The sequence below is a fragment of the Barbatula barbatula genome (assembly GCF_947034865.1).
Source record: "Barbatula barbatula genome assembly, chromosome: 22".
NCBI lineage: Eukaryota > Metazoa > Chordata > Actinopteri > Cypriniformes > Nemacheilidae > Barbatula > Barbatula barbatula.
This window is the reverse complement of record NC_136785.1, coordinates 3,805,832-3,831,528: the sequence shown is the minus strand read 5'-3', so window position 1 is coordinate 3,831,528 and position 25,697 is coordinate 3,805,832. Positions and strand designations below refer to the sequence as shown.

The following is a 25,697-nucleotide window of genomic DNA, read 5'->3' as shown; positions in this document are numbered from 1 at the left end:
GGCATGGATTCATGTGTCCCAAGCAGGAGGAGCGAAAATTGTGCCACAGTTTCAAACCCACCTCTAGTGAAAGCACTGCGTTGTGCTTTTTAAACTGAGCGATCTTATTGCTTACACATGCCGCACAGAAAGAGACGCCACGGTCGGAATATAAAAAGCAATGAGGTATGTTTTCTTCCATGCACATGACACTTGATCACGGCAATGCATGTTATTACTTTTGCTACCAATTACTAAAAGTGATGTCTTGAATCATCTTTTGACTACGCAGTTGCTTTGCACGTTAAAGTGTGCATCACTGGGAACACGGGGCGGGCATACCTATAGCAGGCCTATGTAATCATGGTGTTGCGCAAGCGCCAGAAGAATGCGATGATGATAGTCTGTATAACTGGCCGAATGAGAATCGAGCCTCAGTTCGTGCTTTAACAATGCGCAATGCCAATTTAGCGCTTTAACGTTGACATCGCAACGAGATAATCGCAAAGATAAACGGCCCTAAAATATCTGCGCTCCGGTGTGGTACCCACGGGTGTGGCTTTATCTGAGAGTGAGTAAACAGGACGCCTCACATAAATGAAAGACTTTTGAACAACGCAGCTACTCTTCCAAGTCGATTTGCGCCATGGCGTTCGCCGCGTACTGGACGATGCTCGTAAGTACTTTCTAGGACTTTGACCGAATCTCTATAGTTGTAGCCATGAGCAAACATTCTTATACTATAAAGGATAAAAAATCATTAAATAATGATCAAAAAAGGTGTTCACAATAGACTTGTCAAATGCAAACACAGGCTCGAGATGATCTTTGTACTTGTACACACGAGCGCACCTATACAGTAAAAGCAACAGTTTACTTACGACGTAAAGTTGGGCGTCGTCGGATTTAATATTGTGAAATAAGATTTTAATGTTTTCCAGTGCATTGAAAGGTTTCCTGTGAACAGTTGCATTGAGAGGTTTTGGCAGTTTACAATGAAAAGTTGGTTATTCGAAGAATGCCGATATATTCAAACAAGACATTATATTTTTTTAGCGTTGGCTTAATACCATTGTGGGCTCGTCATTTGTAATTTAGGTTGCACTTTATTTTGCGCTACAGTGTACTTACCTAAGAAAGTACTCGGTAGAATAAGGAAACTTATATTTACTGTAATAAGTACACAGTATGTACATGGGAAACAGGACTGTAAAATAAAGTGATACCAGAATTGTATATAAGATCAACTAAAACATTTAGCAACATGCTGTAAAGGTATTTTAAAGAATGTCAAATACGTGGAAAATATTAGTTTATCCACAAAAAACGGTTCAATAGATGTAATGTACTCCTGTTGGTTTGTTGCCTCGGGTTAGTCTAGACTGTTCATTGATTTGGGCGTAGTGCTATGTTTTACCCTCAAGGTTATTGTACATTTTGGCAGAGCACTAAATCATTTAGTCTTTTATCTCTTTATTGTCTATTACTTTATTTCCTAACAGAAAGGTGAAACATCACAGCATGTCCCTCAAGCCTCAAGGTTTCAGGTAGGAAAATCAAACTTGCTTATTTTTTAGGCATGTAAAACCTGTTTTTTATCTTTACAAATTCATCTTACCTTCATGTGGTGTGACTTGGGCTTACATTTACGGATTTGGCAGATGCTTTTTTCCAAAGCGACTTTCAATGTCCTATACATTAGTTTCTAAGTATGTGCGATCCCTCGGATTGAACCCATGATCTTGGCGTTGTTAGCGCCATGCAATAACCGCTGAGCTACAGGAAATGCCTTATTCCAATAGGATTTAATGGTGTTGCTGTGGTTCTTGTCCGCCACATAAAAGCCCACCAACTGAATCATCCAACAGATTTCCAGCAGAGTCCCACATGGGCAATATAGTTTCAACTAAAACCAATATCATTTTACTATAATCAATAAATATTTCGGGTTTCTAGGTTTGTTTAGCTGTTAGGCCTAAATAAATAGCCTCATAAGTTGGTAGAAGATACGATAACTGTATTTTGTGTAAATATTTGGCATATAATTAGGACACTATGGTACATTATTGTGATGATATTGTGTTTTTGTTGGAATGTTTGAACAAGATTTTGATCAATTATCACAGGCTGTGGATTTACCAGAACTTAAGCTCCCTCTTGTGGGCAATGAGGGTGCTTGTCTGTCACAGCATTCTAGAATCTAATAACAATACAAAGACACAATTATAGCGCATTTTACTACATAAATTTGTACGTTTTCTCATTTGTGACATTCAGTCTACAAATGGCAAAGCAGCTCATTTCTATTAAACAGCTGTCAATGCATACCTCTGAGAGCTGTACTGACATTGGAGTAAATACATTTGGATGCATTTATGAATATGGAGCAATAATGCATTAAACATATGGATTGTGTTTAGAAAGGAATGCACTTGTTTGCTAGTAAGTCCCTGGCGAGGTCACGTCGCTTCTATGTCCTGTGACTGTGTCATGAAATGTACCTAGGAACATTTTGTGACTATATATACACCCTGAAACTCCACTTCATCGGGGCTCCAGTTACCATGATGTAAACCAGGCATCGGCCTGGCAATGCCATGACAAGCAATCCCAAAACGAAGCACAATGTTAGCTTCTGTTCTTTGAAAAAAATACAAATAATACTAAAGCTTAAGAATGCGTTCCTCAGGATAAACAGCTGGTTTTACTGGCCTAGTGAGCTGACAGCTAAACATTCAGGTGTGTCTGTGACATTCAGGTGTGTCTGTGATTATTCAAGTCAGATAAATGTCTGTGCATAAACATGCCCGTGTTTCAGGGCAAAAAGCTTTTGTAGCACATTAATTCTGAGTTTGCTTGTCGTTTGGTGTTAGTGTCAATTTGCCTTCTCAGAGTTTGGGTTTAAGGGCCTTTGTAAGGTACAGGAAAGTATTTGGGTGTGTCAGGACTTTTGTTTTACCAAATTGCGTGTGTGTGTTTGAGTCAGTTTCTCTATGCTGGACCAGCCAACAATCCCCATGAGAAAAAGAGCTTGTCTTAATGACAATCCTTAAAAAAGAAAAGGTTTGTGTGTGCTTTAGATGTAGGAGATTTATAGGTCAGTGCAAAAACAATAGAAGTAAGTGAAAAGTCACCACCATTAGAGAAAAACCAGCATGTGTTTCCGTCTTTTGGTTGTAGACAAATGCAGGATGTTCCAATGAGACGGGTCAAAAAAAATAAAATATCAGTTTATCATACAATGTACTGCAATGCCTTTTACACACTTTCTGTTTTTAGTTGTCTGACACGCATAACTGCATGCATCCACACCCAGACCCTTTTACTGAAGTATTTAATCGAACAGACATGCTTTGTTCTGAGCATTTGGGGTGGATACCAGAAGCATGTCGAGTTTAAGGTGGAATGTTTTTAAAGACGCAGGTCTGTGATTCAGTAAAGATACTGTATAGGTCTGCTTCCTTTAATGTGACTTTAGTCATCTTTCCCCATATCATATGCATTTAGTCTTATGTACATCATAAAGAAGCAAATGTTTGCTTGAAACACTTTGCACTTTGTTTCTTTTGTTGATTCTGTCATTTTAATGTCCCCCTTGCTCTCTTGCAAAGTATCATAAAATCACTGCCATAAACATTTACGTTTAGATCATAGCGTGTGAACACGCAAGCGCCCCTGCTATCCTTGATTTAAAACTGCATGTCCAGGTCAGGTGGTATAAATTCCATACACTTCTCTATTTAGCCATGCCATCTTCCCTCCCTCCCTCCTTTTCAGCCTGCTTCCCTAACCACACCCCCTTCCCCATAACCACTCCCCTTTCTCCAAATGACCTCCCACTTCACCCTGTGCCTGGAACATGTTGCAGTTCAGACAGCAGTTTCACACACACCCAGCTAGAGGAAGGGAGAGCCGCAGACAAACACCGCCAGACACAGCACCCCTAGACATGGGCCAGATCTTCAGCTGGATCCGCGGCGAGCGGGACCAAACGGGCCTGCAGGACGTCGCTGTAGAGCAACAGGTCTCGCTTACTGCATACAATCCAATTGAGGTCTCAGAGAGTGAAGCGTGTGCATGGGTTGACCTGTTGTTGTGCACGTTTAAATCCGAGCATTTCTTGAGCTGCGGAGACTTGTGAATGTGTGGTTTTATAATGTTAGTATTTGTTCGGTCGGGTCTTGGCTGTGGTTCAAGCACACAGCAGCCATCTGGGGGAGGAGAGCTGGAATGTCTGAGGAATCCTTTGAAATGTGTTTTCAGAAGTTTATAAAGATTTTTAACCAACAGGGACGTTAAATAAGCAGGTCACTTAATGTGTTTTATGCATTTGCGGATTTCCTGGCAATGTATTCAAGCGTGGCAATGTGCAATGACTTTTTAATGTCTTCACTGATAGCGTGTCTGGGTGTGTTTGTGAAGCAGTGGTGAATCATTTCACTTATAATGATTGGGGGTTGGAAGATGTTTCTGGAGAACCTTGAACCTTAAGGTCATAGGTTCAAATCCCAGGGCAGATAGATAGAAGGTTGGATTTATTCTGCCAAACAAAAATCTAAATTTCAAGCAAAAAATTAGTTTTCATGGTATTGTGGCTTTGGGGGTACTGATATTTTAATCTATTCATTTTCCGGCTATGTGAGGATCCTAATATTCTGATCACCAGTTGCGTTTCCTGTAACCTTAAACTGATGTTGTGCAGATATCACGAGGGGCCCTGCGTCATATTGGTGTTATGCATGAGCAGACCCCTCTGATATGTGACTGATGTTGGCCAATAAGCTGCAATCCAAGAACACGGTGCTCAGTACATACCCACAGTGCAACCTGCCACCCTGGTTCAGCATCAACTGATGTCACACCAATTGCCCCTAAGGGAGAAGCAGGCTCACTTTCACCGTGGGAATCTGATTTGTTTACATTCTGATTGTCCATTTATAATATAGAACATGTGACCTGTTGACATTTACACATAAAATTAGGAACAATTGATTTGGAAAAAATTAGTTTGAATCACTTTTATTTGAAACACATTTTGATGTCATATCAAAATTGCTTTCTGTCATGCTGTGAACGGATACAAATAAGATTTTGTTACAATATAGAAAATAATGCATTGATATTTATCCCTGAATGCTGTCACAGCATGACAAAGTTCACTTTGTGGTTCTGAACATGTTCAAATTCTGACCTGATATCTCTCATTATCTACTGTATTTCAGATATCTTATGAGGTCCTCCACCCCACTTGAGCAAATATTACGTCATTAAATTGATAACATACTGTACAGTCTGACATTTGCTACATCGTGACATGTTACCCATTTATTTACTTTTTCTGGCATTTCTCAGAATTCATGTTGCTACTGACAACATTTGTCTTATTATGATAAAAGTAAAACAATCAAATTGAACTTTGGAATTTAATTTGGAATGAAATGTATGACTTTGTTCAGTCTATATAAATATATCGCATAAATATTTTAGCATTAAACTTTTTTTAGCATTAAACTTTTAGACTTAAAACCTGCATCTGGTTGTTTTAAAACATCACGTCTGTTGAGGTGAGTGTATTGTAACTTTGTTGAATGTATTGATCTCTGGGTCTCTTATACGTTTAGTTTGTAATACACTATTGATTTAAACAGTGTGAGGATTGTGTGTTCCAACAGCACACACACAAACATTTCTATTTATGTGTGTTTGGGTGCACGTGCACGGATGTCTTGCAGATTCAGCAGACAGCCGTCACAGCTATTGTTAGTTATTTAAACTTATGAGTATGTAAGAAGTTATTTTAGTCTTAGTGAGTCTACTATGTCCTTTCTTAGCTTACTTATAAACACTATCTAATTACATATGTGCAATATGTTTTGATTGTTTTTCTAGCTGTCATGCTTTGTCATTAGTTAATGTGGCTTAGTGGATAAATGGATCTGCGATGGTTTGCATGCAATAGTCAGCATTACAGTTAGTTACTGTGCTTGTAAGTCCACATTTTAAGTCTGAACACATGGAAGATTCTCACATGCTCTAGGTTGAATTAATGTGTGATTGCCTAATTTTTCAACAGTGATGATGTCATACATCATGCGCTGTACGTGCATGTCAAAAGAATTTTAGCCCCAAAACATAGTAAGCTGGCTATCTAGTCAGCATTTTTTGGCATCAGTGCATGCTCCAAGGCAGCAGCTCAGAGCAGTCTTATAATATGTCTGGTCATTGCATGTGTCCGTCCACGGGGAAGGCAAATCCCAGAATGCATTGCAACTGTCTCAAGTAAAATAATCTTGATAAATTGTAATGTAATACTGTAATTAATTATACATATACATACACTTCATTTCATTTTATTGTATACTGCAACATTGCAAAAATGCGAAAAGCGCTACATAAACAAAATTGAAATGAAACAAATATAATTTAATTCAATTTTGGCTTACTATTTATTTAAAATGTTACTTAAATTCTATGTACTTTAATTATTTTATTAAAATTATGATTTACGTGCCTTAACTATAATTATACGTTTTTAAATCAGACTGTGAAAAAGTTGCCAATGAAGACAGTAAGTTTTGGAACACAGCTTAAAAATGTCTTGTTTAAAAGGATTCATTGAGCATGTTCTTTGAGTTGTTATGTTTGAATCAGAGCCATTGAGAGTGAGAGTTGCATCAACTCCGTTGACTCCAATGGAACAGTTTTTTCACAGCAATGGGGGTTCATGGAGCCTCTCAATAGTTGCACGGAGCTGCAGCGAAACAGACCAATTGTGAGAAATTTTCAACACATTTAAAGACGGAAGTCATTTAATCAACAAAACATAACAAAGAGAAAACATAACTTCCTGGAACTATCCGAAGGCTCCATGAATCACGTAACACGCGACAAATTCGAACATCAGTTGATGCGACTCTCTCTCTCAATGGCTCTGGTTTGAATAAGCTGGCACACTCGAGGTGCCCACTGACTCTTGGACAGAAACTCAGTCAACAAACCACACGGTGAATGTTACACTGCCAAACATTGCTAAATATAGACACCTTCACTGCATGAGACATCTAAAGTATCTTCAGCAGACATCAGCAATTCTCATGGTTTAGATAGCTTAATGGGTGATGTCAGATTTGGCGTCTTGGATGTGAGGCCATTGACTATATACTGTTGTTTTGCAAGCTGTGCGTCACACCAGTGCGTCACTCATCATTTATTTATTTCATTTATGTCACTGCATGCACATCTTACATATGTATGTACAGAGATAACTTAAAGACTTCTACATTCCAGGCGGTTAAAGTTCTCGTCAACTCTTAAGTTCTGTATGAGGGTGAGGCTCATGACACACTCATTTATTAACAGATAAGAATTGCTAAGCAACACTCTTGTTTTTCACGCTCCGTTCTCTGTCCTGCTCGAGCATGTTTCGTAAGGTCGTACACCTCTCCATGCTGAACCATCCCAGAATGAGAAAAGCAAATAGAAAATGAGTCTGACTCGGTTATTGTGGCAGTCCATGCGACTATGCATGTGCTTAGTGGTTCTTTCCTGTTGTCCTTATTAGGTTTCCTTCACTGCTTCCCCCTCTCAGATATGAAGCTCTGTGGAATGTCACCACATTCCAGCAATCGCATGGCAGCGCACAGATATTTAGATGGTTGACTTTGTGTTTTGGGTTGCAATATCTCCACCCGGCTACGCCCAGCGTAACTGACTATACCACAAAGGTGTGAGCTTTGTGACCCGGGTGCCACCTTTTTCATTATGTCAGATTTTACGAGTTTCAGCTTTCCTGCCAAAAATGGACCATGGTATGTATTGCCAGTACCAAAAACAGCTTCTGAGCTGTTGAGGACACAGGTTTGTCTCTCAAATTCTCATTCCCTACTTTAATGCATTTTTTTTTCAAGAAGTAGTACATTTGAGTATGCATTTGGGTTTGGGTTGCCTCTATAATTTGAATCCGCAAACTTTACATTTCTAGCACAATTCTTTGTTATTTGCGCTACAGAAACACTCCACTTAAATCCAATGTTCTGTAAAAGTAACAAAAAAATCATTAATAAACATTTCACTGCATGGTCGAATGCTGATGTGAGCAAAGGTCTGTGTGCATGCTAACATTGTTTAGCCGTTTGTCACATATTGTCATGTTTATACTTCGTAACCACATTTTGACCCAAGCTAATAGTAAGATGTAATTTTATGTAATAGCATTGAGTAGTGTCTGGAAGTACACAAAGATAATTAATACATTTCATAATGCAGAAAATGCATTAAAGCCTGCATGACTGATTCAGATTCAGGCTGAAGGTCAGAGGCTTGCACAGACTGTTCTCTTGGCTTATTTCTTTTCTGATGTCTTGAGAAATTGGTTTAATTCATGCAATAAATGCAAATGTTGTAAAATTTAAACAAACAACTGAATGTTATACGGTATATCGAAAACAATATCATAAATGTATATATCAGAATTGTATCAATTAAAAATATATTTTTATATTGATGTATCTTATTTGATTATATTTAGTTTTTCATCCATCACCTAGCAGCTTCTTTAATGTATAAATAATGCTTTGGAAATATTGTAAGAACACAAAATCATGCCAATAAAATTATGAAATGGAGAGAGAGAGAGAAAGGAACGGTCGTTTATTCGTATGACATCACAAAGTTGCAAAACTTGTGAGCTCATCATTTTTGCATGTTTCGGCAGATGGCGTGTCATCATTGAGTGCTTGATTGACTAACTTTCCATGCGGGTCTTCACCTGTCATGATCTCCGTCATGCACCAGAGGGTGCTGTTCTCGTAAAAGTGGGTTGGGTTCCACTCTGATTATGATTTGGACATGAATGGCATCCTGTCACAAAAACAAACCAGCTCAGAACAGGAGTGTCTATTAACAGATTTAGATCAGCGAGCGGTGACGTGGTGACCTTACATAAGCACTGGCCCGTGCCCTCTTCTGCCAGCTTCCGTTTGATGAAGGTCTCATGACTCATGACTTATTTTCATGCTCTCAAATGCATTTCTCTTTTCTGATCCTCTCCCTTAGCATTCTTTTTTGTGTGTCTGATCATACCCTCCTCTGTCTCTCTCTCTCTCTCTCTCTCTCTTCTTCCTGTTGTTCTCCCTGCTTTGGGCGGGGCCGTTAGACTTGTATGTGATGCCGTTTCTCTCTCTCTGGGTTGATGGTGATTCGTGTCGTTCAGATTCCTGAGCAGTGAGTGTATAAGACACACCCTGCCTGATAGGCATGTACTGAAAGGCTTGTGCCTGCATGGGATCTTTTTCTCTCTGTCCTGCTCTACATACTTCACTGTTTGTTCACTACCATGACCAAGTTTACCCCTTAAACCAATTCAGTACATCTAACTTTTGATCCCATAACCACCCACCCGATGTCTAACTTCCTCTGTTGCATGGAAACAGTCTTGTTTATTTTTCCTGGCTTGCTTGCAAGAGGGCAGGGCTGTGTTATTCTTAACCAATCAGAACGCTTATGAAGTGCATCGTGGGTTGGGGGCGGGACGGTCTTTTGGTCTGGCTAAAGTGGGAGGAGATTGAGGCGTTAGCCTTCAGTGTTGGGTGTGTTACTGTTGTATATTCTTACATGTATGTGTTCATGAAGGGTATAGTTTGTATTTTCTGTACAGTGAACAAAGGCGATTCGAGGTTGTTCTTTTGAAACTGGAATAAAGCTTTTACAAGGAAAAGTGAAACAGGAGCTCTTGTCAGTTTTGCTACAGATGGTATGTATCTCTTGGTTTTCTGTCTGTGGTTTCCTGCCACTCTGTGTTCAGCCTATAGCCGAAGACTGTGCCAACTGCGCTGCAGTTCGTGGAAACGATTATGATGCGTTTGGCATGAGAGAAATGGCTTATTTCGTTGTCATTAGAGAGTGGAACATAAAATTGTTTTAATAGTCTGTTTTTAAACTTTATGTAAACCTTCTTATTTGTTTACTCTATCGGTTTACAAAGTTATGCTTCCGACAGCATGATTTACCTTTTGACGTATACGAAATCGTTGTTCAACGTGTCCGAATGAGAGCTGAGATTTGACAATTTGTTCCCATTTTTTATGTTTGTTACGACCTGAAGTCATTTCACACTTCATAACTTTACTCCATTTTGACTTGGCTAATTGTGAGAGGTAATATTTCATAGAAATGTTTGCATTATGCACATCATTTATTTCCTAATGCAAAAAGTGCGCTGCACCCTGCATGTCTGATTGGCTACAAATGTGTTTGAAGGAGGGAACCAGATGTTGTCATACATCGATAGCATACATTGTTCTCTTGGCGTGGTTCATATTGATGCCATCATAGGCCAGCTGGCAATTTTTGGTGGATACTTTCAAATGCTATAAAAGGAAAGCGACTTCAAATACTTGATATTCAAAAGCGTTAAAAATTCAGCATTGAATACATTGAACCATTCACTTTTCTCAGTTGTGCTACAGTTTTCTCAATTTGTCTATAAAGTATGTTAGCTGGCTGTTTAGTACATACTTGGGAGTGCACATTTGATTTTTTAGCAAGTAGCAACTTGAAGTCACAGATATTTACAGGGAGGTTACGTCATACTAATATATATCAGTCATGATGAAAGCAAATAGTTCAGGCATTAAGTCACAAAATTAATAGTTATTGTTGTAATATTAGCATGATCAGTCAGTCCAATGTCAACTAATCTGTGTCATGCTAATCCATGTATTAGTGAAAACATTCATTTCCAATGGCCTTAAATAAGCATTTTACATCTGTCATACAGTGGAATCATGATTCTGTAACAACAGCGAGTTTATGAGTGATGGGTGGAGTCGTGCATAAGACATATAAAATGTTATTGCTAATGCTAGAATGTTGTCTGATGGGGCTATTGGCTAACCAGGCCAGCTAGAAAAAATCTTTACGGTCAGGTCTGTGCAGTTTGTCAAGTGCCAGTGTGACTTTATCTCATCTATTTGTTTCAAATATACAAAATTTCCCTAATTGTTGCAAATTTAAAGGGCGTGACCTGAGATTCTATCTGTGACTTCTTCTAGCACTTTGTTTAAAGTTTTTCAAACAGGTTGAAAAAGACCTGCATGGTTTCTCCTTTGCAAGTATTGTCATTTCCATTGGTGCTGTCACTGACACGCCAAGCATTGTGGGAGGATTCATTACATCATCAGCTGTGTGTTCACGTCTGCCCAAAGACACTGAATGAAGGTGATGGCATGCTTTGTGTAGGATCCATTTGTGATATTTGGGATGTTTATAAGGAATGTCGAGCGTTGTGATGTTGGGGTGTGACCTCTGACATTATGTGCTCTTTTGGGAGAACGATATTGGTCTTTGTTAGATTCATTTGTCCGAGCCGTGTGTTTGGAAATGAGGAAACTCAGCGTGGTTAATGTGACCGGTCAAGCTCTGACCAAGAAACCCATTTTAGAACTTGAACTAATTTTGTATGCTTGGTTAAATCTGCAGTGTTGCTATATAAATGAGATTTGTGGTTTGAGAAATGCTTATTTTCAAGTCTACAGGCTCACACATATCTTCCCATTGTTTACCCACAATGCATTGTGTTTTTATGTTTGCTGATCATACACAGTGTTTACTCATCTAAAAGGTATCTAGGTGGTTTCGTAAATGTTAGGATTAGCTCTACACCCAAACCCATTCACAACTACACACAAACTAGGGTGTATAGGGTAACATTGTTATGAGAGTCTGTTTAATTGTATTGTGTTGATGTGGGATGGGTTATTTTCTCTCCAGGCATTTCTAGATATTTCATTATTCAAAATAGTAATATTTCGTTTTTGTTCATATATTTTGCTTATTAAGCTGCTTATAATGAATATAAAGTGTCCTGTGATGTTCGTGGGTGTGGCATGCTTCCCTTTAAATTGTCTGATTAAAAAAATCGATTCCTGAAAGAAATTCTTCTTCTTTAACAATCAAGCATATTGCGTTGGTCATGTAAATGGAGGTACAACACCTGTCAATCAGTACATTATGATCCCTGATGGTTTGAGTGCTCGTGTAGGCTAACTTGTAAAGGAGAGATAAAGTTATTGGCGGTTCACTTGTTTTGCTCATTTGTTTCTTTCGCTCTCTATGTCAGTGCATAATCTTAAACCTGCCGAGCCTGTTGGAACACTTCAAGGAACCTTGTGGCAGTGAATCTACATGATGGGTGTTGCTGGACGCCGTGTTCACAAACCTAGAAATGAAGGACTGTGTAGAGACCATAGCAAAACGTTTCATTCTGCTCGTTGTGTAGTGCAGTGGCTAAAAGATGGAAGGTTGCCAGTTTTAACTTATCAAAGTCTGAGCCATAAGGTGTCCGCATTGTACCCTTGGGCATGAACCTTGAATAATATTAAGTGTACCATAGGTTACAACATTTGCAGAGTCGTGTGGGATGATTGTTTAGTAATGAATGGTTATGGTTTAGTGGTATAGGCATAAGATGAAGAGTTTGGTTTCAAAACGAGATAAGTGTTATTGTTATCATGTTTTATTGTATTAGTAAGTTGTATTTTTTGACGTATTACGGCTTAAATCAAAACAAACCAATTGCAGTTTGATTGATATTAATTTCAAATGTACAATAAAAAAACGCAGTTATCTCATTTTGGAACCAAACTCTTAGGATGTTCAATATAAACAAAACTGTTGTCGTATACATATTTTGATTTCAATTTATATACTCAAAATATACTTAAAACGAATTCAACAGTCCTGAGCTGGGGTTGACATCCATTCAGGAATAGCAAAAGTAACGCAATAAGAGTATTTGTATCATTTTACAGAAAAGCAGCCATCTAAATTGCATAATTTATGTCATATAAAGCACCAGTTATGTATTTTTGAGCATATTTCATTTGGTGTTTTGCTTTAAATACTTTAATGATCAATATATTTTCAGCACCTCTTGCGAATTGGCTCTGAAACACCAGTTATCCAAAATTGTGCTAAACTATTGATGTCATTTCTTTATGATACTGACTACCCCTCTATCCCCACACCAGACCAATTGTAAAATAAAACAACTACTGCTGAACTATCTGCGGCTTAAAACAGTATGTTTAGAACTATAAAGTTACAGTAAAACTGTTTCAATATCTGTATTAATCTGCATTGTCAGCAGCTTCCGAGTTCTGCATAGCACATTATATTATTGTGTGAATATGACTTGTTTATTTGTGCTCAACTGAAAAAATCTGCAAAAAATCAGTTTCGTATTATCGACATTTGGAGTAGTGTACCCATCTGAGAGCGTTGTGTGTACTTGGCTTCTTTCTGATTCACCATGACCTCATGTATTACAATAAGCTCATGATTTGCATGTGATTCCGGCTGTTTGTTATGTAGACAAAAGTTCAGTTCAAGTAATGGAATCTAAAGCACTAATGCATTTGAGTATATTGATAACAGCAATAATAATGTTTTTAATAATGTTAATGTATTTCCTTTTTCCTAGCACTCAAGTAACTCTCTCTCTCTTTCTTGCAGTCTCAGCAGGTCACACCCACCTCAACACCACAGGTCTCCACAGTGAAACCTACACAGTATGAGGTAAAAAAACCTGCATAATTCTTTTCCATGTAACTTATTTTTATGTATTAAGGTGCATGACAAATTGCATGCACATTTTTATTCAATGTCTTATAAAGGAAATTTGTGAATAACGAAACTTTCTTTGCTGTAACAAGCATTTTTCCTCCTTTTTAAATGTAATAGTTCTGTTATGTGAAATATACATTTTATATTAAGAAGTGTGTATATTCAACACAGTCTGTCAATTAATAATATAACCCAAATCTATGATAACTAGGGCCCAGACAAGACCAATTAAATTTTATGTAAACCACTAATTCATTTGTAGCTGACGACAATTGTCTTTTGGACCAAATTGCATCACCTTCACTGGTTGTTGGTTGACCTGTGTGGCCCAGGTTGTGCTCTTTGGTCCTTTATCTCTGTAGGGTAACAGGGTGTGGTCGATCAGAGACACCACAGGTCTCTGTGAAAACTAAGAAAGTTCTTCCGCCTATTCAAACAGTTTTCCTTTCCTTTCTATATACAAGTATATACTGTAGAGACTGTGTAGTAAGATGCAAAAAGAGGAAAACAAGTGTGAAATGTTGTTTAGGAAGTTGTCTGCGACTGGTGGGTAAACTGTAAAGATATTTGTTCTTTATATCCGTCGCCTTTGGAGAGAGCATGCTGTTGGATCTGCTCTGTAAATTATAAAGCAGAGGGACATTGTGTTTCTGTCAGAGCTGTCTACCCCATGACTCACTTTCCTGAATAGTTTTAACACCACACATCTTGTTTTGTGTCCCTAACTCCTGTAATTGTTGACAATTTGTAGATCTCTTATACGAAACCTCAAACCTGCTGGTACAGTGGTTGAAAAAAAAGGAAGCCTAAGTTTTTCGCTGGTCTTGTGTACATATGCTGGTCATAAAATAAATGATCTCATTCTCCATTATTTACTTCCTCTAGATTAAACACTAAATGGTGGTTAACACTCTGGTGGTTAGCATGGTCTTCTGACACGCTCTCACGTGTTTGACACTATAAATATGACAGCACATGATTGACATTCTTATTGCAGAAAGGATCCACGCAATCCTCCACTACAGCCACGGCTGTCAAACCCGGCATCACCCCTACACCAGGAGCTGTTGGTACCACCACCATGCAGAAAGGAACTACTCAAGTCACACAACAGGTCAACACAAACCGTCTACTGGGTTTACTAGACTGGGCTTCTTCACACCCTACATAACACAATATTCATCGTATAAGTAATTTCTGTCAAATAACCCGCTTTAATTATTGGTTAATACCACTTTTGGGCAACACAAACACAACACTGTCATTGACGTGGGAGCTGGGGGTTTTATAATCTGGAGACTTTCTTTCATTATTGCCTTTATCAAAAAGAAGAATCCTTTTGTTGCACAACCAAGGAGGTTTTAATCTGTAATCGTCTACTGGACTTTGGTGTTTTGTGGGGAGAAGTGTTTGTTTTCTCTATACTAAACTCTCATGACCTGCGTTGAACAATACCTACCGCATTTCTTTTACTTTTCCGGAACATCTATCTAACGAATCAGCGTTGTGTTTCACTCCTCTACGTTTTCACTAAAACCCCATCTGCAAAACATCTTCATTTGAGCTTCTTCTTCTTCATCTTGGCTTGATTCATATTGAAAGTGCTTCTCTGTAAAACTGTTGTGGTTCGCCAAGCGTTCAATCCTCACACCTGTGTCACGATTGCAGGCCACAGTCCCTAAACCCCCACCTCCCTCTTCGACCAAAATCCCACCTGTGAGTTCTGGAACCACGGCCACGACCGTTGGAGCAGGTACCAAGCCCAGAGACACAGAAAAGGCTCAGGTATATCAGTAAACAACATTATTTTGAAGAAATGTTCGCCTTCCGTTGTACATCTTCCGTAAACTGGTCTCTATCTGCTGTTCATCATGTTTTTATTCAAGCCTTTCTTGATCCATTTCTTCTGTGCCAAAAACAATGCTCCTCCTCACATTGCATGGCCTAAATGCTTTTCGACTTCAGGGATGTTACTTCTGAACGAACAGTTTATTCCTAATCATAAAACATAAAGATCATAAAGATCACACCTGTGCCTCCATATCTTCTGCATCTCATTGGATTCAGCTTTCACACTTTTGTATGAGGATTTCATCATTATACTGCTGAAAAGACTTTGGTCTTCTGCTTTCGTAGCTTTCTTGCTTCGCTTGCATGATGGTTCCAAATCGTTCGAACATCGAAGAGGGATTCGAAAGCCGGAATTAATCGTTAAACATATCATACATGTGCTCCCAATAGAGTACAATTCCTCAATCCAAACCGGGACCTGTTAAGTTGGATCCTGCTGTCGGGAAACCCTCAGCCTCAACCGGTTTACCTGGAAGTGGCCTAAAGGAGAAGAGTGGCCAAAAGGTATTTAGGGATAGACGAAGGAATGCATTTCTCAGAAGACACACAGTAACCTCAGCGTTCTTGTTTTCCCTGTGCGTTTATAGCTAAAGTTTCAAAGCAGAACAGAACACACAAATCCAGTGTTTCTGTCGATAGACCTAACAGATATTTTATACATTAGATCAAATAATATTTAGAGCATGTTTGCTTGACAAAACAAAAAACACAGTAAAAAATTAGGTTTTTGTAGTTTACACGGAGATGATAATGCTGTGGTTTTCAATCGCTTGTTCTTTGAAACCTGTTTTTATGTTTCCAGGCCCCCAAAATGCAGTGGTTGTGTAAATGCACAGCTAAAATGCAGGAAAAGCCAAATGTGTATTCCATTTTTAAGATGCAAAAGCCTCTGTAAATCACTGTAGAAACTCCAACTTGCAAAATGTTCTCCCTACAAAGATTAATAAGTAATTTGAAAATATAATTTTTAGTTAAAGGATCATGATTGTTTTGCATAAACTAAACTAAATTAACCTTAACATGTTTCTAGCAAAGATTATTTTGTTGACTGCACTCAGATTCTCAAATTTTTGGTCAAAATGCATCAGAAAGTTTGCCCAACTTACAAAGCAGTTTACAAACAATATTGCAAGAGATTTAAAGTTCCCAAGATGCATTGCAGCGTGTTCAATTCTGTGTTTCTTATTTGTTTTCCTTTTAAGATGAGTTTTTTAGCTCGTGCTGGCTTAATTTATGCTTTAATGTCATTTTTATGGTTAGTTATTTGTTGTGTTTAGAGTTTTTTTTAATGAATGATGGTTTTTGACCGTTAACATGGTTGAGGTTTGTGTGTTCAATGTTAAGGTGTTAATGCATGACACAATGGCACAGCAGGGTTAAATGCACTCATCACAAACTGTTTTAACAGTTTTGGTCTGCAGGGGGCAGAAAACATGTACATTTGTAGTAGAAGACAAATTGATTTGTTTATTTCAATTAAACCAATCTATATTCTCTATTTATGTTCAGCCAACAAAAAACTGTTCTGTTTTTTATTAGGTAAACTTGATTATGTTGTGACTAATGACTTTTTTAAGTTGGATGGACTCCAGTCTCTGATTTGTTGAGTTAACTCAAAAACGTGCTTGTGATAGGTTGCCTTATTATTATAATTTTTTTTACAGTCTAAGTGCCATCTCAAATTTTCTTCTAAAATGAGCATTTTTAACAGACTCCTATGTTGTTGTTCAGTTATGTCATTTGAATGGTAATTAAAAGAGCTTATTTGTCGCTATTAGAGGGAAATTACTGAACGAAATGCACCCGCTTGATTAAACAAAAATGCACATTTTAGAAGAATATTTCAGACGAGCATCTTTTGCACTGAACTCAGAATATTGTTGTGTTGACTGTATTTGTGAACATCAGCAAATTCTTAGCAAAATAAACCATGCAGCAAAAAAAAGAAACATTTGCATTTAGCAGGCGCTTTTATCCAAAGCGACTTACGGATGAGGTAATCATTGGAAGCAATTTAACACAGCAATTAAAAAATAAACACTGTATATGTGTCGCGCTACAGGCATTTGTTAATGTAAAGTATGAATACACACCAAAAAGTGTCACTACGGACAATAACGGTCTTGCTTTTGTCCCGCAGGTGCAAGTGGAAGTAGGCCCACCAGCTCCAAAATGCAGTGCAGAGGTGAGCGATGCTCTGAGTTTCTATTGTTTTATATGACGCTGTGCCTCTTTTAAAACGTATCTTTTTTTATACTATGTGAAGGTTGATCCGTTCGATGCTCTGAGTGACACTTTACCATCATCACAGCCTGTGGCTCCTAAAGTCCCAAAATACACTGGACCAGAAGTCAAAGAGGTGGGATATTTCCCTATACACTCTTTTCGCTATTTGACTGCTGTGATGAGGATTTGAATGCTTTAAAAATAGCATGTTGTTTGTGAAGGGTGTTCATTTAACAGGTTGTATTTTGCTGTGTGTACTTTCTAATGGAGTGCATTGCATGTCTCAGGGCAAAATTAAATCGGAGGCCGGTGTTTTGGTTGGTGTGAGAGATAGCACACTGCCGCCTGGATACAGATGGGAAGACCTGGTTAGTTGAAATTCGTAAAATATGTTTCTTGTGTCTTTTATTTTATCAGTAGTCAAGTATATGCAACCTCTCTCTCTCTCACTTGCTGTACACTTGTCTGCACCACTTCTTTTCTTTGTAGTTTTTCCCTTTTTTGTTATTTATGTATCATTGTCTAAGAAACAATTGTAAATCTGTGTCCCATCAGGAAAAGAAGAACCCTGCTGGGGTTCCAGAGAAACCTAAAGAAGTTCCCAAGGTGTGTACGCCCTGTTGTGTTCTTTCTAACCTCTTTATAGATTTACATCCTTTTGGTTAACACACGTTTTAAGTCGACGCCAGTGCTTACTTCCTAGTGCCTCAGTACAAGCGGTCTACATCTTTACTCCTGCCGTCTCACTGTTGTTCTCTCAGTCTTCCTGTCCTCCTAAAATCTGTATTTAAGAGACAAATGTTTTGTTAGTTTGTAGGGAGTTGGCCAGGTTACCAAGACAAGCAAGTTCACAGCTCTCTCTCTCTCTCTCTCTCTCTCTCTTTCTTTCTGTGCAAACACTCATTAATCGTCAGCATATTATTGGCCAGTCAGCACGTACATTTACTTTGACACATCATGTTTCTATACATACTCATATTATTATAGACAAAAAAGGGAAATTATGTCTCACTCTTAGGATTGTTAAAAACACGCTGGACTGAATGCACCATATTGAGCCTCCAGTATCTCTTAACTGGCCATTTATATGCCACTCTTGGTAAACTAGTGGGTTTAGACGTTTTTAAGTATTATAATCGTGTGAAAAACAGCACGCTGTATCATTCATGTCGACTTCTTGGTATGCGGAGGGTGTGTCTGTACTTTTCCTGCTGTGGCGTATGTTCCTCTGAATGTAAGCCTGGCGCTCCCTCTACCGGCCATTTGCAGAATTACAACAGCTGTGTGACATCTGTTGGGTTTTTTCAAGCGTTCACGTTTTATTTTCTGTTTTTTTGTAAAGCCTATAAGCACAGACGACGCGTTGGAATCTCTCTCTGCCGGGTTTGTGTCTGCACCTCCTCCAAGCGCTCCTAAGAAAACAGAGCCTGTAAGTATCCCAAAAGTATATGCATCACATCAACCTCGTCTTCGTATACGTTCTTTATAACTTACTTTCGGGACACAAAACGCTCCGAAAAGCAAATATATCTGCACGAAAAACGAACTTTCGGTCGTGAGGCACGACTGGACGAGATGTTTATGACATAACGCCGCACTGCGCAGGCCGGTTGCCGGATCAACGCATCGCGAGAGCGCTACACTCGCGATACTTCAATCTCACACGCAGTTCGGTGTTCTCTGCGCTTAATAAACTCAGAAACACACGCAACGTGTTGTTGAAAAAATCGACTGGTATTTATAACATATATGATAGACTGTTATTTGTGTATTTATTTATTTCCTTTTCAGAAAACGGAAACTGTAGGTGCAGTTGATGCCAAATCAGCCGGCTTCTCCAACTTTGCCCCCCCTCCTCCTTATCAGCAGGTAACAATGTTTTAAAACACCCTATTGTTTTATTTTATAAGAATGTCTAAACACCAAACATGTCTCCGTCTGCAGAAACAACAAGCAACAACTCAGTCTGTAACCAAATCTCCTGCTCCGCCTGCTGACAAGAAACCCAAGATAGAGAAGGTAAAACTGTGTATACATGTACAGTCAGTTTATGAAGAATACGTGAATTAATAATTTTATAATAGATTTTTTATTTTATTTTTTATATAGATCTTTGCGATTCATGGTAAATGTTCGCTTCTCTCTTTCTTTCAGCCTGGTGACAACTCATCTTTGGCAGCAGGAAAGAGTTCAGCTCCTGCACAGCCTGCTAAACCAAAGACAGATGTGGTAAATAAAAAATGTAGCTACCCAGATGGCAACAACATTCAGTTTTCTTAGTTAGTCCTGTTGATTGGAACACAAACGTTTTAAATGTCTGTTTGGCTACATGAATAGTCATTTAAATAATAAAAAAGTACAGTATTATAAAGACAGCGTAAATAAGAGTCATTATTTAACTTTGTCCATTTCACCTCGCAGCCTGACAGCTCCATGTCAACAGATGCTCTCGGCGCTTTGGGCGACATGCTGGGTGATCCAGAACCCCCGAAAAAACTGCCTGAACTTAAACCTGGACAGATAGTTGATGTAACGTTGATATAATCCTTCCTAGATTCACTTGTTAAAGGTGCCATTTATGCATGTTTTTAATTCGTTTTTATTTTCAAACAGGAGAAGAAAGTGACATCGGAGAAGGGTGTGCGTGTTGGGGAGAGAGATGACACCCTCCCACCAGCTTACAGATTCTCAGAGGAAGAACTGAAAAAACTTCCGCCGCCTCCAAAAGAGGTCAGACATTGAACACAATTCATCGAAGTTTCCAAGAGGGCTGTTTAGATTGTCATACGTGTCATACTTGGGGTGAACAAAGATTGGGCAGTTAATGGAGAATTGGTAATGCTTTGTAGTGATTGGCTTGTGCTGCCAGGTCCTGTAATTTGATTGGAGAATATTTCTGTCACCCAGCCCTCATTAGACACAGATGAAGCACTGGACTTTCTTTCTGAAGGTTTAACGACCCCCGCGGCTGCACCTGTTGTTAAGGCCGCTGTTCCTCCTAGTGCACCTTCTGCACAGGTAACATTTCACCTGTATTTTTATTAAAAACATCATAAAACAGTATAAAGACGAGTTATTGTGCAATTCTTATAATTTACAACCAAATAAGCTTTGTCATTTGTATTGTCAGGGAAAGAAATCTGCTGGGGTTCCTGAGAAGGCTAAAAATGTTCCCAAGGTAGGAAGGATGTGGATGTGTCCTTTAACTGTCAGTGTGTTGTGTTTTTTGTTGTCGTGCTTTTTTGTTAAAACCTCTGTGTGTTCCTCCTTTTGTTGCTCGGGCTGTATTTAATGCTGACACAATGTCAGTCTTTCTTTTTCAACAATAATATTTTTTTCTTTTCTTACTTGAGGTGGATGAATTATCAGCACTAGACACTCTGGATGGTGATTTTATGGTACCAGCAAAGACTGTTCGAAAGGTATCACTATCGATAACACGGATCACATAAATGTTTAAGTCAAATGTGTGATATTTGTTACCTATTGTCTTTTTTCTCTCTGTTTCTGCACGTCATAGGTTTTTTCAGAAGGTCCTCCAAACTCAACCTGTAGGAACATACCTCAACAGACAGATGAGGTAATGGACAGAAAATTTGTATATTGATTTGTCTTGGAAATAATAACGTATTATTGTGTTATTTTACAGCTTTTGAACACCAAGAATATTTATTTTTCTTAGTGTTTAATGTGTAAATGCTAAGAGACTTAGTCTTAATATTACACTCAGATTTTTGCTTTTAGAACTGATACTCACTTTTTATTGTGTTCATTTGTCTTGTGTGTCATGTGTAGGATGCTTTCGACACTTTGGGTGACATGCTGCCGGCACCAGAACCACCAAAAAAACAACCCGAACTCAAACCTAAAGATATTGTTCATGTAACGAATTTACTTTTTCATAATTAATATATTTTTACCCGAACTTTTATTGTCTGATTTACAATTTGATGTATTCGGTTATAACCAGTTTCATATTTTAAAACCTCAACATTTTATGATCAGGAAGACAATGTGACATCAAAGAAGGGTGTGCGTGTTGGGGAGAGAGAGGACACACTTCCACCAGATTACAGGTTCTCAGAAGAAGAACTCAAAAAATATCCTCCTCCTCCAAAAGAGGTGCTGTTTCATCCCATTCGGTCATATTGTCTGACACTGAATACGCAGTGATTTATTCACACGTTGTAGACACTGTTGCTGGATCGTGTGATTTTATTAGAGGATGTTTCTTGTGTTTTAGCCTTCCTTAAACACTGATGATGCGCTGGATCTTCTGTCTGGTGATTTTGAGAGCCCCTCTGCACCACATGCGGCCAAGCTTCCTGTATGCACTGCTGTCAAACCTCCTGCTAAGGTGTGTAAAATGAGCTTCACACTATATATATATATTTGCTGATATTTTGTAAATTTCTTTGGTATTACATTTTCTTAAGACACTTGCTGAATTTCAACAATTGTTTTTCCTTGCATGTCTCTTGTTCTCTTTCTGCAGCCTTTAGATGATTTTGCTTTAGATGCTCTTGAACATGATTTTGTGGCTCCATCTTCTGCATCTAAAGTCCAGTCTGCTGTCAAAGCCCCCACACATACAGAAAGACAAGTAAATATGCACCCGTAATGTAGTGCACATTCGGTTTTCCTTTTGACTTCTGTTAACTTCTTTTCTGCCATTTCAGTTGTCAGAAGGTTCAGCTTTGGATGCTCTATCAGATACTCTGGCAGACATAAAACCCCCCACTAAGCCCGAACCTCCCTTGCCGAAATTCATTGTCAAGGTAACACCCCTGTAATAAAGCAGAATCAAGTCAATAGAGAATCATGAAATATAGACTATTGAAAAAATATATGTTTCCACAGGAAAAAGATGTTGTGGAGGAGAGAATAAGTAAGCCAGGAGAGAGAGACGACAGCCTTCCACCTGACCACCGGTTCTCAGAGGCAGAAAAGAAGGTGTCTTTAACATTGTCCAATATGTTCCCATATCACTCATTTGCTTAAACAATTTAAACTAATGTTCCTCTTGTCCTATAAAGGCATTTGCAGAAGCAAAGGAAAAAGGCGTCAAACCAAAGCAGGTACTGAATTATTCAATGTATAGAATGGACAGTCCTACTTATGCAACTGGTGCCATCTTCTGTATTATTTGGGTTTTTTTTCCGTTTATTTGTGTTTTTTCTAATGCAAATTCTTTCTCAGGGATTAATGGATGATGCATCAGCCCTAGACTTGCTGTCCAGCGATTTCTCCTCCGTACCCACAGTGAAAGCATCTGCACCTCAGACACGCACCTTCACTCCTGAACCAGTACCCCCAACCCACAAGGTACCACCTGCTGCATTACCTGCAAAAATAACTGATCACAGATGATGTCAATACAGCCAGAAAGTGGAGGTTTAAAATAATTATAGACTACCTGTTAAAATTTGTTTTGTCTGTGTGCAGGCACCAGGTCCAGTTTTGGATGAGCTGGCAGACAAGCTGATTCCAAACCTGGAGAAAGGCAAAGACAGCAAAGCTAAGGTGAGAATTATCACAAGGTGCAATGACATTATTATTCAAAATCATACACACCTGGGGGGAACATAGTCTTTACAGTCTTTGTTCTTTAAAGTGTAATATTGTTAATTAATATTCCAACTTTAGTTTTGTCACAAGACTATGTATATGCTATAAGAACCAGGCTATCCCCCAAACACTACATACTGGTTCAGGTTTATATCCAGAGTCTTTGTTTAATTACAGGAGAAGGGGGGGAAGCCAAAGTCTAAATCAAAGGTAGGTTATATATGGTATGGAATGCATGAATCGGTTCTACATAGTTGCTTTGACTCTACAGCGTCATAGGGACACCAGCATGAGAAAACCTAAAAATAATAATTAAATCTCTGTTCCAAGCACATGCTTAATTGTTTTTCACACGTTTTTTTTAATAGGGAACAAATGCAAATCTATGAGCTGCTTAAACATTTCAGTTATTTTAGCCAGCCTGGCTTTTTATGCAGCTTGTTGCAAACAAACATCCTTTTTTAAATAAGGCATAATGTGTTAGACATCTGTACAGTTTTATACAGTGTATGGTGCATGATTATTTATACACACGATGGTGCTTTGCCACAACGCAATTTTTGCCATTTCACCAACCACATGCTCACAAGTTTGCTTTTGGAAATTCAATCACGTTTTTGTCTTTCTGGTTTGTGCTGTATGCTTAAAATTCTGATGTTGTGTAGCAGAAACAGTCTGAAGACGATTCCTCAGCAGTGGAGAATCTGTCCGGTCAACTGTCCACGAACGTAGTGCCTTCATCTTCCACGAAGGGTGGAAAGAGATAGATCAGTACGTTCAGCTTCATTTTCATTTTTATCTAAAAACAAGCTTTCTTCTGTGAAATGCAAAAGGAGATATTTTAGTCATATTTAAAAGGAATAATATTTATTTTAAAGAGGTGTATTTGACTAGCAGTCAATACAGTTAGCAATTGCTAAAATAAGTGTAATGTAATATCAATAACATCCGTGTTATTATTTATTTATTTATCTTTGTGCTTTTTTCAGGTTAACATTGACTTGCATATTCTTTTCTAACAAAAGAAAGTCTAAATGGAGCTGCTTGGTGGACGTGGAATAAAACAAAAAAAGTATAACTGCACAGAGACACTTATTCATGTATCTCCCTCTTTATTCCTGAAGAAAAGCTAAAATAAATATAATGATCTTAAATCGCCTTGTGACTGATAGAGCATTTCTACACAGAGTTGGTTCTGTTGAGGAGCAAAAACTTCATTGAGCACAGTAATCGATTATCAGCGTGATGCTTTTGATATAAATAATCCCCCATTAATTTCCTCGCCACACACTTTTTGTTTTTGTCATTGGGTATCGTTGTAGTTTGTAGAGATGAAAGTTGTCTATTGCCGTTTGAAAATCTGTGGAGACTGTGTACAGAAATGTCCTTGTAGGTTATGAATTCCTTCAGCGTTCACAGTACATGAGTGACAGTAGATTATCCTGATTTTGATGCCTTTTGAATGCTATTGTGTATCTGTTTTATGACACTACTTCAAAAAGCTTTGTGTGCGAGTTGTTTTTTGCCAGTTTGTTGTTTTAGAAAGGTTTCCGGAAGTGCACTTAAAATTATTATTTTCCATCTCTCGCCAAAAAACAAGATTTATATAAACACTAGTTGACTTGCTTGCCAAAGATTGTCACAGAAAGCCTTAGGAAATTTAAAACGTGTACTTGTGCAATTTCCTCTTGTCCATGTTTTTGATTTGGATAAATCAAAATAGCCGGAGTCTAAGGCACAAGGGTTTAGCAAATGTATTTTTCGAAACCACTAAATAAGTTCACAGGTGTTGCATTAGATGTGGTGGGTTAAGTCAAAATCTTTCGCTTTCATTTTAACTCACATGTGTTGGATTAAGGGCTACCGCAACATTAAGTTTTGTTCAAGAGCAGGAAGGACACGCTCCTTGTTCGACGCTTTGGGATGTTTGAATAACTTCCATAGTGGACTGTAAATACGGAAAGACGACCCTTATGCGCAATAGTGTCTTCCAGAAAACAGGTCACATATATCCTACTTGCAAAAGTTTCTACAGATAAAGAACGTTTTTTTCAATGTCTTCCAAAAAAACGTGTTGGTATTTTCAAGAAGGGATTTTTATTTTTAAAGATTAAAACAAATTAAACCATAGCTATGTTCTTTTAGGTTTGTTATCGTGGAATGTATGTGCAAATAATAAAGATGTAGCGATGTTTTGGGTCTCAAATCTATTATTTTGGGATGTGTGTGTGTACAGAAAGTGACTATAGTTTATCAAATACATCTTCAAGTGTAATTTCGGGCAATGAAAACTGATTCGTTCATCGCTCTTAAATGGTTTACAGCTTGTGGTGTTGTGTTTAAATGAGCGAGCTTCATAATATGTGTTATGAAAAGGCATCAAGACTGGTGTTGTGTTTTAATTTTGTTACAGGAATATATTAAAATAAAAGTTTAACAGTTTAACGTAC

The 25,697-nt window shown here is 38.2% G+C and overlaps 1 protein-coding gene across 30 annotated transcripts; it reads left to right on the top strand.

Moving 5' to 3' along the window:
• Window positions 1–25,697, top strand: cast (calpastatin). Of its 30 annotated transcripts, none has more exons than XM_079487309.1 (32): window positions 1–165; window positions 1,482–1,526; window positions 13,492–13,554; window positions 14,600–14,716; window positions 15,271–15,387; window positions 15,844–15,957; window positions 17,594–17,638; window positions 17,720–17,812; window positions 17,967–18,047; window positions 18,235–18,285; window positions 19,022–19,108; window positions 19,471–19,548; window positions 19,624–19,698; window positions 19,834–19,908; window positions 20,101–20,208; window positions 20,293–20,409; window positions 20,587–20,697; window positions 20,810–20,857; window positions 21,033–21,101; window positions 21,200–21,259; window positions 21,475–21,561; window positions 21,685–21,801; window positions 21,923–22,036; window positions 22,175–22,282; window positions 22,359–22,457; window positions 22,540–22,632; window positions 22,716–22,757; window positions 22,879–23,004; window positions 23,125–23,202; window positions 23,425–23,457; window positions 23,913–24,018; window positions 24,237–25,697. In XM_079487309.1, exons 1-31 carry the CDS (start codon window positions 118–120, stop codon window positions 24,012–24,014), a joined length of 2,601 nt encoding a protein of 866 aa, XP_079343435.1. In that variant the 5' UTR covers window positions 1–117; the 3' UTR covers window positions 24,015–24,018; window positions 24,237–25,697. The 30 variants fall into 30 exon arrangements, with proteins under 30 accessions (XP_079343435.1, XP_079343451.1, XP_079343437.1 ...); XM_079487320.1 differs by having other exon boundaries at window positions 41–165; window positions 23,916–24,018; XM_079487333.1 differs by lacking the exon at window positions 1–165 and adding an exon at window positions 362–655.

What these genes read in the sequence shown, in the direction of transcription:
- cast (XM_079487309.1), top strand. Translation starts at nt 118, where the DNA reads ATGCCGCACAGAAAGAGACGCCACGGTCGGAATATAAAAAGCAATGAG. An exon ending in AGAAACCCAAGATAGAGAAG is followed by an intron (nt 19,699 to 19,833) that starts GTAAAACTGTGT and finishes TCTTTCTTTCAG; the next exon opens with CCTGGTGACAACTCATCTTT. An exon ending in AAGGCGTCAAACCAAAGCAG is followed by an intron (nt 22,758 to 22,878) that starts GTACTGAATTAT and finishes ATTCTTTCTCAG; the next exon opens with GGATTAATGGATGATGCATC.